Source organism: Chelonoidis abingdonii, chromosome 1, assembly GCF_003597395.2.
Source record: "Chelonoidis abingdonii isolate Lonesome George chromosome 1, CheloAbing_2.0, whole genome shotgun sequence".
Taxonomy (NCBI): Eukaryota; Metazoa; Chordata; order Testudines; family Testudinidae; genus Chelonoidis; species Chelonoidis abingdonii.
The window spans coordinates 366037419-366051257 of record NC_133769.1 but is presented as its reverse complement, the minus strand read 5'-3'; the positions used below and the strand labels follow the sequence as shown (position 1 = coordinate 366051257).

At 49.1% G+C, this 13839-nt stretch overlaps 1 protein-coding gene across 3 annotated transcripts in view; it reads left to right on the top strand.

Annotated features, from left to right (window-relative positions):
- ARRB1 (arrestin beta 1) overlaps positions 1 to 13839 on the top strand; it is a 203998-nt gene that overhangs the window by 110041 nt on the left and 80118 nt on the right. For all 3 annotated transcript variants that reach the window (XM_075061838.1, XM_075061837.1, XM_075061836.1), the window contains one exon: positions 8099 to 8129. In XM_075061838.1, the coding sequence (XP_074917939.1) occupies positions 8099 to 8129 (31 nt within the window). The remainder of the gene's footprint in view (positions 1 to 8098; positions 8130 to 13839) is intronic.

Here is a 13839-nt window from a genome sequence, read left to right as displayed (position 1 = left end):
GGTAAGTGGCTCTAGAACCTGGTTGGTCTTGCTGGCACATGCAGCAGCGTGAGCTGATCCAGTCTTCTGGCCAGTTGCATAGTGACCTCCATGATGTCCTGAGTGAGCTGAGATCTGGGTCAGAGCCAGTAGGCCTCTGAGTTCTGCCTTGGAAGCTCAGGATTTCTTTGTTTCTAGGGCCATTTCCATTGTAAAGAGCTGCCCTTAATTGGCCCGTAGACAGGAAATGGTAGAAGACAGCTAGGGCTTCCATTACAACATCAGCGCCCCGTGTTCCCCTGCGAACCAGTGCTGCAGACGCCCTTGCAGCAGGCTCGGCTTCCTTTCCTGTCCATTCCCCGGGCCAGAGCTGCGAGGCAGGCACGCTCCCTCTGCCGCGCCTTGATTTCTGTCGAGGCCACATAATGCCAAATTGAAATCCATCCTATCTTCCCGAAGCGGGGAGGGGAGAAAGGAGGAGGGTGGCAATGAAAAATTCATGGAGGCATGACTAAAATATGAGCCTTGCCAGGAAAACGGAATGCGTTTTCATCTCCTTTGCCTGGGGCGGGCAGTAAAACACGCCAGGGGCCAGTTTGAGATGAATAATGGGTAGGCCGGGGAAGGTGCTAATGGAATCAGAGCTGCTAATTAAAGTTCTACAGAACTGGGTCATCTCTGACCAGCTCCCTCGTTAGTCCCCACGGGCCCATTCCTGCAGTGCTCCAGGTCCGAGCCCATCAGTCACTGGGTGCTGCAGAGTGCAAACTTCGCTGCGTTGTGCTGGGAACTGCCTTTTCATGCAGGCTCAGGTTGCATTTCAGAGCCATTTAAATCCCCAGCGCACACCCCACTGTTACCTGAACTTAAAGAAGTAACTCCATTCGCTGGCAGCAGTAGGTGGCTGTTATCCTCTGTGCAGACTAGCCGCTAGAGGGGAACACGGCATACACAGTGTTTTTCAGTACTCCCTCTGGACCTGGTTGTTGTACACACCAGCTTGTCCTGCCGGTTGGTTCTTTCTGTACATTGACTCGGTGTGTCCCCCTGGAATTCGCTCAGGCAGGTGGGATTGTGAAGCTTCTGGACCGTGACTTCAGTGTCATCTGCATGGCACTTTGTGGGACAAAACGGAGACGGTCGCACTGTGCCCTGGATTGGTGGGCTTGGATTAGGGTAGTTCAGTGGTTCGGAGAGCCTTACAACAGGGGGCAAAACAGAGATGATGAGAGTCAGTGGCTGCAGCAGCCAGAGGTTAATAGGAGCTGGGTGCTTCCTACGAAAGTGACGGGAACTCAGGCTGCTCGCTGGTCCGTAGGGAATGCTGGCGAGCGGGCGCATGTGGTATACAAAGGCCTGGTGGTAGCTCCATGTCATGGAGTATGGGGGAGTCCTGCCCTGCACCCCTCTTCCTGGGACTCACAGTGACTCTCAGCCAGCCAGTAAAACAGAAGGTTTATTGGACAACAGGAATGCAGGTTACAGCAGAGCTTTTAGGCACAACCAGGACCCCTCAATCTGGTCCTTCTGGGGGTTCAGGAAGCTTAGTCCCCAGCTTGGGATTCCCTGAATTCCAACCACCCAGCCCAAAACCGAAACTGAAATAACTTTCCCCTCAAGCCGCCCCTTCTGTCGGGGCTTCCGGGGCAAAAAGGTGGCTGGACCCCCTCCCCCCTTACCTGGCTCAGGTTACAGCTTAGGTCCTGTCCCTCACCTAAAGACATCCCGGTCTCCCATCCCCCACACAGAACAGTCCCTACTGCATCACACTCCACGCTCTCTCCAGGGAAGGAATGTGTTTACTAATTGCTAAGTGACGCAGCATTATGGGGCAGTCGCTGCGAAGGAGAGGCGCGCCAGCTCGGGTTTGCGGCAGGCCAGGGAGAAAAGCTGGAAATGCTTCGCTGGCTATCGGACATGACCGAGCTGGGGAGTGAGAGTGGGGGAGCTGAAAATGATTGGGGGCTGGTGCACTTGACATAATTGAGGAGAGGCTGAGGGAACTGGGATTGTTTGTCTGCAGAAAAGAGAAGAATGAGGGGGGATTGGGGGGACAGCTGCTTTTAACTACCTGAGGGGGTTATCCCAAAGAGAGGATGAGGTCGGCTGGTCTCAGTGGTGGCAGATGACAGAAACAAGGGCGCAATAGTCTCAAGTTGCAGTGGGGGGAGGTTTAGGTTGGATAATTTAGGAAACAACTGTTTCACTAGGAGGGAGGTGAAAGCCTGGAATGGGTTACCTAGGGAGGGGTGGTAGAAATCTCCATCCTTAGAAGTTTTTAGGTCAGGCTTGACAAAGCCCTGGCTGGGATGATTTAGTTGGGTTGGTCCTGCTTTGAGCAGGGGTTGGACTAGATACCTCCTGAGGGTCTCTTGCAACCCTCATCTTCTTGTTTGGCTATGACTGAGCAAAGCAGGCTGTAGGGGGGTGAGGTGGGCTATCTCTGTGTGTTTTGTGGGCAAGTGCAGCTGTGTTTTTGATCTCACGTGGACATGCATCTTTCTGGGTTTGTCTGTGTAGTGCCTCTATTCGGAGCTTTGGTTTTCCTGCGGCAGCGACTCTGTGTTCTGGGTTTGGGTTCCCCTGTGTGTGTGTTCATTTCAGCCCGTGCCTGCCGCTTCACTTCCCTGCATGTGCATAGCGAGCTCTCCGCCTCCCTGGGACCTGACTGCAGAGATACCCCACTGACTGGGAGCAGAGGTGCTGGCCTAGGTTGACATCTCACTTGGTATCGCCAGGCTGCCACCCCTCCCCCCCGCCGCTCTCCTGGCCAAAGAAGTCTGACACATTGACCAGAATGCGCAGGGAGCCAGAGGTGCATCCCCAGGGTCCCCACCTGCCTTTCTCGCAACTGTTGCTGGGCCACAGCAATGAGCTTTGACCCTCCTGCCGCCCACAGGCCGCTGGCTTTGCCCTCAAAGCCCAGAGGATGCACCATGCCATAAACCAGCCAGTGCTCCCTTTGATAAAGGAGACAGTTTGGCTGAGGGGGCTGACACCACACAGCCTGTGTGGAGAACCTCCCTCTTTTTCAGTTGCTCTGAGCTTCCCGGGGTGGCTTTCCCCCCAGGATCACAAAGCTCTGGAAGTGTTAATGAACTAAGCTTCCCAGTCCCCCTGCGAGTGGCTAGTACACCCCTTCATCGCTGAGGGAACCCGAAGCATGGAGAGACCAAGTGATGTGCAGTCACAGAGTGCACCAGAGCCAGGACTAGAACCCAGGCATTCTGAGCCCTGCTCCTGTGTTCTGACCACTAGGCTACACTGTCACGGCACAGACCCTTAGCCTTAGGATGGAGGGGGAGATGCACCCTCCAGCAGTGAAATGGAAAGTGCAGGCACTGCCTTTGAAATGACAAGGAGCCAGAGCAGCTGGCAGAGATGTTAAAGGGAAGGGAAATATCGTTCCAATTATGCCGTGATTCTCTGAGCAACTGTGAAGCTGCCGCTGCTGCGCAGCGAATGGGGAGCGGAACAGAAGCAGAAAGACCCTCTCTCCAGCTGCACAGTGTTCAAACAATAACCCCCAACATCCGAGGGGAACCGGCTTCAGTCGGGAGGGCACGCAGCCGATTTGGGAGAACAAGAGCTGAAGACATAACGTTGAGCAGGGGAGCCTGGGGTGGCAAAGATGTTGACACTTCTTAGAGCCAGGAAAAGCTTCGGCACAAAACATTTAGCAGCTGCTGAGTCAATAAAGCAAGACTCGATTTGGGTTTCGGCTTGTCAGCTTCTCTCTCCCCAGCTGTGGGTGATTATTAGCATTACAACTTTGGCCCTGACACAGCCGGGATCTCCATGCTGGGTGCTGCATAAACACAGAGAGACAAGCTCTGAATCTATAAAGCCAACACAAAGGGTGGGAGGGAAAACTGGGGCAGGAAGTGGCTTGCCCATGCTCACCCAGTAGCAGAGCTGGGACTAAAACCCAGGTCCCTGACTCCCAGGTCAGAGCCCGGACTCCCAGGCCAGAGCTCACCCCACTGAACCACGCTGCCTCCCAGTGGCTGAGTCTATGAACTTTTTCAGAAGGGTGGATTAGGTGGGCGAGAGCTGCCCAGAGTTGACAGGTGGCCTCTGAAAGGGGAGGGAGAGTTGGTGAAATTGACACACAAAGGTGACCCACAAGCTCAGAAGCAATGCATTGTGCTGCGTACCGGTCGTGTTGTGTCGGGTGTGAGACAAGGAAAGGCAGGTCTCCCAGAGAGTGTCCTGATTAATGTGACAACCTCCCCTTTAGAACAGGGGACATAGGGCTGTATCCCATCAACCGTGGTGGACCAAGAGCAAACAAGGTCTTATTCCAATGGGCGGTGACTTGGCACGGACCCTGGGCTTGTCAGTTCACTCTCCACCTCCGTGGCACCCTGTGACATAGGGGACCTCATGGAAGGGAAGTAGGTGGCCAACTCCCATTGAATTCTAGTGGGTGCCTAAATCCTTCCGGCCCCTTCCGAATCTCAGCCAAAGTTCCCGCAGTGCTGTGAGTGCCCACCAGTGTTAGAAGCATTGGAATAGCTTTTGTAAAGGGCAGATGTTTTTCTAACACAGAGATCCCGTCTTGGGCTGGCTGACCTGGTCTTTGTCTAACCCGGCTTCTGTTAAAACGATTTGGGGATATTGGATCCAATGGAGATGAAAGAGCAAATCGCAAGCCCTGCCTAGCCCAAGGCAGGAAGGCCGCAGGAGTTGGGACCCTGTGCATGCCTTGGCACGTTTACCCATTGTTACGGAGATTACTTGGAGAGTAAATTCTTTGGGATAATCCGTACGGCACCGATGGGGTCCTGGTCCCTGACTGGGAACCCAGTGTGCTGTTCCAGACAATGAATCCTGGTAAGAGCTCACGAGCGATACTCTGGAACAGCCCGTGGAAGTTCTGGCAGATGGTCTCAGCTCCTAGGAGCTGCCAAGCTGGATCCAACCAATGCTGCACCTAACCCAGCAGCTGGCTCAGAGCGTGGCCAGCACCACATACTGCCGCAGAAGGTGCAAGAGTCCGAATCCCCGCAGTGGGCAGCGAATAGTTATTGATCTGTGTTAATGTCTGCTGGTGCCTGTGCAGTGGCTGGTCCCTGGGCTGACACCCCAGACATCGAATCAGGCACCTCCAGAGCCGAGCTGCCCCAGTTATGGGTTGTCACAATTTCTATGCTCTGTGGATCAGGCACAGAGGGTACTTTGTAACAAACTCACGCGTGGGTTACTCTTGCATTATGAAAGGGCAGATAGGAGCAGCTGATTGCCCTTCTCTGCACCAGTCAGTGTGTGTCCTACACCTTAGCACGCCTCCCCTCCTTCGGCTTCTCAGCTACACAGCGCCAGTCTTTTCAGTCTCTCCAGCTGGGGGTTTCTCACAAGGCCTCTAATTAGTCTCACAAGCTGCCTCCTGTCTTTCCGCTCCATCTTTTTGGAGCTAGGGTGACCAGAACTCACCCTGGTACATGGGTAGCAGCACGGATGGATAGAGGGTCTCACTGGGCCCTCTGGGTTTGTCCCCCAGGTGATTACAGTTATGTCAGATCCCGGTGACTTGTGCCACAATCCCAAATTGTTCCTCCCAAGGCACCTCACTTTGAATTTGCCGGCACCGTCATCGTGGTGCCCATCCTCCTACCTCTGCTAGGTCCCTCCGACGGTCCTCTCTGTCTTCTCTGGCCCTGATGAACCTCCGTGACTTTGTGTGATCTGCACACGTCCCCTATGCCTGCTCTCTCCCTCTTCCAAAGCATGAATAATTCCGCTAAACCCCAGCCCTCACATGGAGCCTTGTGGCAGCTGCTCCCTTTAGCCGTGAGGAAAACTGACCATTTGGCCCCAGATCTTTGTTTTCTGTCTCTTAGCCCCATGTGAATCCAGGGCGACACTTCACCTCTCGGCCTGTTCATTTCCCTAATAGCCTCTCGTGAGGGACTTTCGAAAGGCTTCTTCAGCGTCCAAATAAATTATATCAGCATATTCCCTGTGCTCAGAGAACTCGGACAGATTCAAGAGACACCAGATTCCTTCCCCGTCTGTCTAGGTGCGGATATTCTAAGCAGGCTGAGCTGGGTGCAGTGGGCGCTAGGGGGGTCCCAGGTAGTTTTACCCTTCCTTTATCCATGGACCAGGCATAAATGTCCGTTTAAATCAAGGGAACGACTCCCTTTGACTTCAATGGGCGCTGGATTAGGCGCACAGCTTCCTGGAGTCAGGCCGCCTGTGTTTTCTCCCAGCTCTGCTACTGACGCTGGATGACTATGGCAGAGCTGCTCTGTGGTTACTCTGTGTGAGATGCTGGGGTCCCTTGGCATTTGACGATGAGTCTAGCCAGCCATACGCTCTCAGGCGGCATTTCCTCCAACAGTTCCAGTCAGGAGGACACAGTGAATTATTCCCGAGCTGCAGTAGCAGATCCTCTCCCCCAGCACGGCACAGTTATTACTTCACCAACCTCCTTAAAGAAACCCCCAGTGTTTGGGCTTGGGCGATCATCCCGAGGCAGCGCGGGTCTCAGGTATTCAGTCCCAACCCCAGTCCAAGGCAGCGCAGGGCTTGGGCGGTCAGCCCAGGGTGGCATGAGGCTTGGGTGGACAGCCCCAGTGCCAGGCACCATGGGGTTCAGCAGTCAGTCCAGGGCACGCGGCTCAGGTGAGCAGCAAAGCCAAGTGGCCTTGGGACAGCCCTGTGCAGGGTGTGGGATGTCTTAGGTGAGCAGCAACGCCAGGTGGTTCAGGACAGCCCCGCATGGCATCCTGCTTGCACTTGCAGGGGAGGGATAGCTCAGTGGTTTGAGCATTAGTCTGCTAAACTCAGGGTTGTGAGTTCAATCCTTGAGGGGGCCATTTAAGGAACTAGGGTAAAAATCTGTCTGGGGATTGGTCCTGCTTTGAGCAGGGGGTTGGACTAGATGATCTCCTGAGGTTCCCTATCAACCCTGATCTATGAAATCTGATCGCCCTGACTGAGATTGGGGCCCTCTCACTGGTGACAGGCCCCTTTAAGAGGGAGCAGGGTCCAGTGACTGGCCAGCTGTCTCCCAGCTGGAGTTGAGAGCAAGCACCAGGAAAGCTGTGTGAAAACAGACTGAGAAGGGAGGGATTGAATGAATGTTGCAGGAAGTCTCATGCAGTGGGCCCCAGGGAATGAGGGGAAGAACCAGTTTGGCAAATGCAAGCTGGGCCTAGAAGCAAGGGATTGACTCTGGAGGGGGATCCCCTGGAGCAGGGATAGGACTCACCTGGGAGTGGGCTGCAGGAGAAGGCTCCCAGGGAGACATGGTCCTGGAAGTCTTGGGTAGGAGATGTGGAGAGCCGGGCATGGGCAGAGGAGCTAAAGGAAGCAGGGCAGAGGGGTTACACAGTGAAGCACTGCAGTGTTGTGACTGGGTCTTCCTTTCGGGGGAAATGATTTTTTCATGAGGGGTCTGTGGCCCTTTGTGAATAAAAGGATTTGAATTTTCTACTGAGAGAGACAGTATTCCTTTGCCTGGGTGACTGAAGGGGACAGAGGCAGGCATCCTTCGGGTGCTGGAGTCTGCCAGAGAAGGGGCCACCCTTTGACATAGGGAAACTGAGGCACAGGGGGAGCAATATGCCCAAGGTCACACAGAGCTGGCAATATAATGTGAGTGTCCCCAGCCTAGCCTGGCACCCTTCTGCTAGACCTTGCTGCCTGCTGTTAGTTAGTTGAGCTCAAAATACTGAGTGTTAGCTGCAAAATGTGCTGCCAGAATTCAATCTCTGCTCCCGTCTCCACCCTTGAGAAGACTGCTGGCTTTAAACAGACTCACAGTCATGACTCAGGTCCAGCTGCCCCTGATTTCTGTGCGTGGCTTGCCTGAGTGATGACTGCACTCCACTGCGTTTTACTCAGTTTGGAGAAGGAGTTAAAAGATCAGCTAATGGTGATCAGAGTTTGGAGCAAACTTTAGGGACTTTGGGTTAAGCACGAGGTAGACAGATTATATCAAAGTCCATATATAGAGATGTGTAAATAAGCCCTGGGCTTGGCTATATGGTGTTTTGGCTACCCTGGCTTAGCTATGCCAGTATTGCTGCATGCACCCACGAAGTTCACCCTGGGTTCAAAGTCTCTCTTCTCTTGTTGCTAACAAATCTTTCCCTTCCTTGTTTTGCAGAGTATTTAAGAAAGCAAGTCCCAACGGAAAGGTGAGTCCATCATCCTTGTGTCTTTGGGTTTTGAAAGCCAGGAGTGGGGTGTGTCAAAAGCCATTTGTTTTCAAGTGTGCCCTGTGTGACGGTGCTGTCTGTGGGTGTGCCTCAGTTTCCCTCCTTACACAGCACATTAGGTCTGGAATGTCTTTACTTCTGTGAAAAGTTGCAATACTGTTTACAGGCATTAACTGTGAAATATCAGTATAACCAGGCCCTGTAACATAAGGTGTGTTCTTATGTATCCCTGCCAACACGTTCAAGGGATTTTCCAACAGACTAGGCACATTGTGCATTTTTACAGGTTTTTGGTAACAGCAACACATTAGTTACAAAAATTACCATTGGCAATAACAAAAATCCATTGCAAGTGTCCGTTCACAATTATTTTTGTCATGCCGCAACTTTGGCTCAATACCACTGGGGTTCGGGCCTTTTAGGGTTAACCTGTGGCTTCCCTTTGCAAAATCAAGTTTTCTTCTTTTTCCTTCTCCCGAAAGATTAAACCCTGATTTCTCTTGCTTAACAGAATTCACTGGTTGATTGGATGGGTTCTCTGTGCTAACAGCTATTAGCAAGTCTTTCTTCTCCCAGCCAGGCAGGCAATTCGCATCAACACAAACACTAGTTTTTAAATTCTTAGCTGCTACCAATTTTAAGGCTGGACTCTGTATTACAGAGATACCACACAAATCCAGAGTCCGAGGGTGAGAGTTTGCTTGCTCTCCCCTGCATCTTTAAGCATTCAGCCATAAAACTGTTCCACTCTGAAACACCAGTAACCAAATCTGTTCTCAGACCCTGAAGCACAGACTGCTCACTTAAAGAATTAGAATGGAGACATTCCTGTTCCAACACCATTGTCTTCCCAACAAGTTGGCCAAAAACACAGCCAATGGGTTATAGGGCTGCTTAACTGTTTTAACAGCTTTTACTCCATCAGAGACCTTCTCAAAGGGATCCACGCTGGATCTTTCAAAAGGAAAGTCAGTGGACCCATTCACAACAGAAAATTTCTGTCTGTTAGGAACTGAAACTTCCTGGATTAACTCACTTTCACACCCTTCAGTTGTAGCAAACTGCTTGCACAGATTATCATGAGGATTCCTTTCCCCGGGAACTTCTTTAAGCAACAATTCACCCCTCACAGAAATTCTACCCTCACCCTCTTCACCTAGGGCTTGCTCTAAAAGAACACTTCCCTCAGAAACAACAGACTCTTTCTGGCCTTACTCACATCCATGATCACCTTTGGCCCATCAGGCTGATTTCTACACAATCCCCTTTCAGGCAAACTTATAGACTCACTAGAAAAAAGGTTAGAAGCACTCACCTTCCCTTTGCCACATACAAGTTTAGGAATCTTTTCCTTCTTGGTACAATTTTCCCAGCTGTCAGTAGGTAACACAATCAAATCACCTTCATGCTCTTCTTGTGCCCTATCATAATTTTTCTCTGCTAAAAAGCCCCTAGCAGAGAAAAGAAAAATATAATACTCCTACTGGCTTCTGGATTCTTACCTCCCGCCGCTGCCACCATGTCATAAGCATAATTCCTAATTTTGAACCTTAGCGTCCAAAATGTGGGTGCCTAGCATAACCCTCTAAGCTTAATTACCAGCTTAGATCTGATATCGCTGCCACCAGCCAAGTGATTCCAGGGCTTGGCTCCTTCTCTGGTCTCCCAAAACCTTCTCTGGGGGACCCCAGGACTCAGAAGCCCTGAATCTCACACCAAAGGGAAAACAACCTCCTCCCCTTGTCTCCTCTTTATCTCATCCCCAGCTCCCCCTCCCTGGGTTATCCTGGGCAATACTGTACTTAACTCCTTGAATGCAAAACAGAGAGGGCAATTTACCTTCCCCCGCTCCTTCTTCCCCTGAGGCTATGCATTCAACCCTAGTCAAGCTAACACAAAGAGATTTCCCCCCTCCCTTCGTTCCTTAGCCTTAACCAGAGAAAAACCTCAAACAGGTTTTAAAAAGAAAGCTTTATATAAAAAGAAAGAAAAGACATAAAAATGCTCTCTGTATCAAGATAACAATAATACAGGGTCAATTGCTTAAAAGAAAAATACGAATAAACAGCCTTATTCAAAAATAAATATAATTTAAACGTTCCAGCAACTACACACCTGTAAATACAAAAAAAAAAACAATAACAGCCTATTGTTTTTCTACCTTTGTACTCACAACTTGGAAACTGAAGATTAGAAGCTTAAAGATAGAAAAATCCCTCTCATAGCCGAGAGCCAGACAAAAGACACAGACCCAAACATTCCGTCCCTGAGCTTTTAAAAATCCAGTTTTTTGATTGGTCCTCTGGTCAGGTGTTTGATTCCCTTTGTTAACCCTTTACAGGTGAAAGAAACATTAACCCTTAGCTATCTATTTATGACATGCCCTGATCAGACAGAGTTGCTACATTCTTTTCCTACCACACATTAGCAACAGGTAAAATACAAGCACCAGAATTGTCTGGTCTCTGGGATTTTGCTAAGACACTAACTGGATGCAGCCTAGTTACAGCGCCATTTTCCCCAGCTGATACGAATTTAGGACCACTCCCCTCCTGGGCTTTAGTTGAATCCAGAACCAACTCTGAGACAACTGAATCACCCTCAGCCATTACAGGCTGAAAGGCACCTTCTGTCTGCTTGACAGGCAAAGAAGAGCCGGAGACACATTCTCCTTTAGCAGATGCACAGTTTGGGATTTTATATCCCTTGTCCCAGCACACGGGGCTGGTCACAGACAACTGCTTGGAGACCGAGGTAGCTTCCTCCATAGGCAAGTCAATACCCCTGACAGACACAGGCACATTTCCTTCACTGTCACAATTCTCCACACAGGTAACAAGTAAGGAATAGGGACACTCATCTTCCACTATCCCTGCCTTCCCAAACTGCTGCCTACCAAACCCATCAGCTCCCAAGGCTGCCTAGGCTCCTCCAAAATCTTGTCTTCCTCTCCCTTGTCTTGACCTAATTCCAGATTTACTTCTGAGACATTAGATAGAGACATTTAGAAACTTCATTCACAGCCAAACAGCTCTTTTTCTCAGGCAAACATTTTGAGAAATCCTCCTCAGGCAAATCATTGCCCATAACAGACACAGATTTAAGATCATTCCTTTCCTGTGACTGGTTACCTGGATTGAGCAAAGCTTTAATATTTTCCCCAATCAAAAGATCCTTAGGCAATAACTTCCTTACCCCAGCTATAACTTTATGCTTAGTATCATTCCACTCAAGGTGGATTCTGGCTGAAGGCACGCGCACAGTAAACTCATAGAGGACTACAACATTCACACTCTGATTTGGTAAATAATCTTCCTCTTTGACAAGATCTGCTTTAACAAGAGTGATGTTAGAAGCCATAATTTGCCCTAAACAGCTGTTACCACTGACTTTTACATCTCTATGAATTTTCCATTACCACTCCCATACATAGCATTGGCCCAGCTTGTGGGGTCACATACTGAACTCACAGTAACAGCATTGACATCAAAGGTGGCAGTGTTGGGGTACATTTGGTTACACCCAGACAACTGCTCAGAGTTATATAACATACCAACATTGTTAGAAACCGGACATTCAAGAGAATACGGTTTGCTGTTCATCACCTGCTTTTTTGACTTGGAGCTGAAGTCTGGCAGTTTCTTGTCTTATCTGGCGAGCCCTCTCCTCAGCAGCCAGCAGCTCCAGACACCCCTTACGAGCTCTTTCTTCTCTCTCATCAGCCTCCTTCTTTCTTTTACCAGCTTCTTTTTCTCTCTCAGCAGTTTTTCTTTCTAATTCAGTTATTTTTTGCCTTTCCAGCAATCGAAGATCTGCTGGATTCCTTTCATGCTCAAGTTGCAGTTTATTTGTTGCCTTCTGCATTCTAATTTTTTCTGCATCTTCTGTAGCCTCAGGTAAGGGCTGTGCTCTTGCCCCCTAATCACTGGCCATTAACAGATTTCTCGGTTCTTGATTTGTAGCTTTCTTTCTAAAGCTTATCCCCTTTTCTGAACACAAACCTTCCAGGGCTTTTTTTGCCAAGGCCTTCACATGCTCTTTGCTCATCCATTGCAACTGTTCTTTAACCAAACAAACTTCAAATTTGGATAGCATGGGGTTCTGACCCAAAGCTTAATTGACCTGGCTCTGTGGATCCTGCCGACTACGCCACTGTGACGGTGCTGCCTGTGGGAGCCAGCTGAGGTCACTCAATCAGGGTGAACTGCAAACAGAATGGGGCACATAAACCGCAAACGCTGATGGATATTCTAATACTTAGATGTACCAAACCAGCACAAAACAGCTTCTGTAGTATCTCACTGGTTACTTGGAAGTCCAAACAATGCAGTTTCCTTAAAGTACCCAGCCTCAGGCCTCCATCCAGACACACGTCAAACATATGATGATAATTACTGAAAATCTTATCTTATCATATAAAAGAAAAGGTTCTTCCAACCCCAAAGGGTCAGTCACACACCCAGGTTCAATTTTAACTTAGATCTTACCCAAAATACACTCTTATAGACAATTCTTATTAACTAAGCTACAATTTATTAAAAAAGGAAAGAGTGTTGGTTAAAAGATCAATACACAGACAGACTTGAATTCAATTCTTGAGGGTCAGATACATAGCAGAGATGAGCTTGTAGTTGCCAAAAGTCTTTTAGAAATAGTCCATAGCTTACTGTCCAATGTTCATATTCAGGGTGACTCCAGTCAGTGACTGGGGAACTCAATCCTCCTGGCTTAAGGTTTCCCTGTCTTGAAACCCAAAGCAGATCAGAGATGAAGAAGGATCGTGTCCCAGGCTTCTTATACATTTCCAGCAGCTTTTCGGCCTGAGAAAACAATAGGCTTAAGTCTCATTCTTCTGAACATCCTGGCAATTAGCACAGGGTAATTTATCCATTAAACAGTTCAGATACAGGTTACCGCAACCTTCAAAGAGACACATAGACAATAACACTATTTCACTCAAGTGTCTTCCTAAATACTAATACTTCTTTGGTGATCTTTGAATCAAAGCTATAGTAATAGACGAGACTTGTTCACTTACATCACAAGACCTGAGCAAATATCTACCCTTCTACCTCTAACAATGCAGACTTGCATTTCAAAGCTCTATTCATTTACATATCTTCCTAACCAGTCTTTACAGTTCAGCCATGGGTTAGGTCAGTCTGTGAGTTAATTAACTCTTTCTGGCCCTGTCAATGAGATATTATATTACACTCATAACATCACACTCTGTCAAAATTCCAGGGCCCCTTTTGTGGCCGTGACGTGACAATGTCTGAATGTGCTGTGAAATGTATACACGAGACTTAATGAAGGGATTGTGGAAGTAAGTAACCTGGCCAATAAGGCATTTTTAAACCGTAAAATGTACAGTGCTTGTTCCACAATAGAGAAGCTTGTTCTTCACTTTATGGTACCCAAGTGTCTTGGGTTCTTGGAAGAAAAGGGAAGCAATGCCTCACACTGCCTCACACTGCAAAATTCAGATCTGGATACAGTCTTGCCAGCCCCGGGTATTCAAATCTTGTGAGTCAGGTCCAAAAAAATCTTGAGATTGGTGTAAAAATAATGAGGGTTTTTTAAAATCATGAATTTGGGGTTCTTTTTTATTTGCTTTTGGTTTCTGAGCTATTAGGGGGTTTGGGTTTCCCTCCTCAGGGTGTTTCCTGGAACTGGGGTACCACTGAGT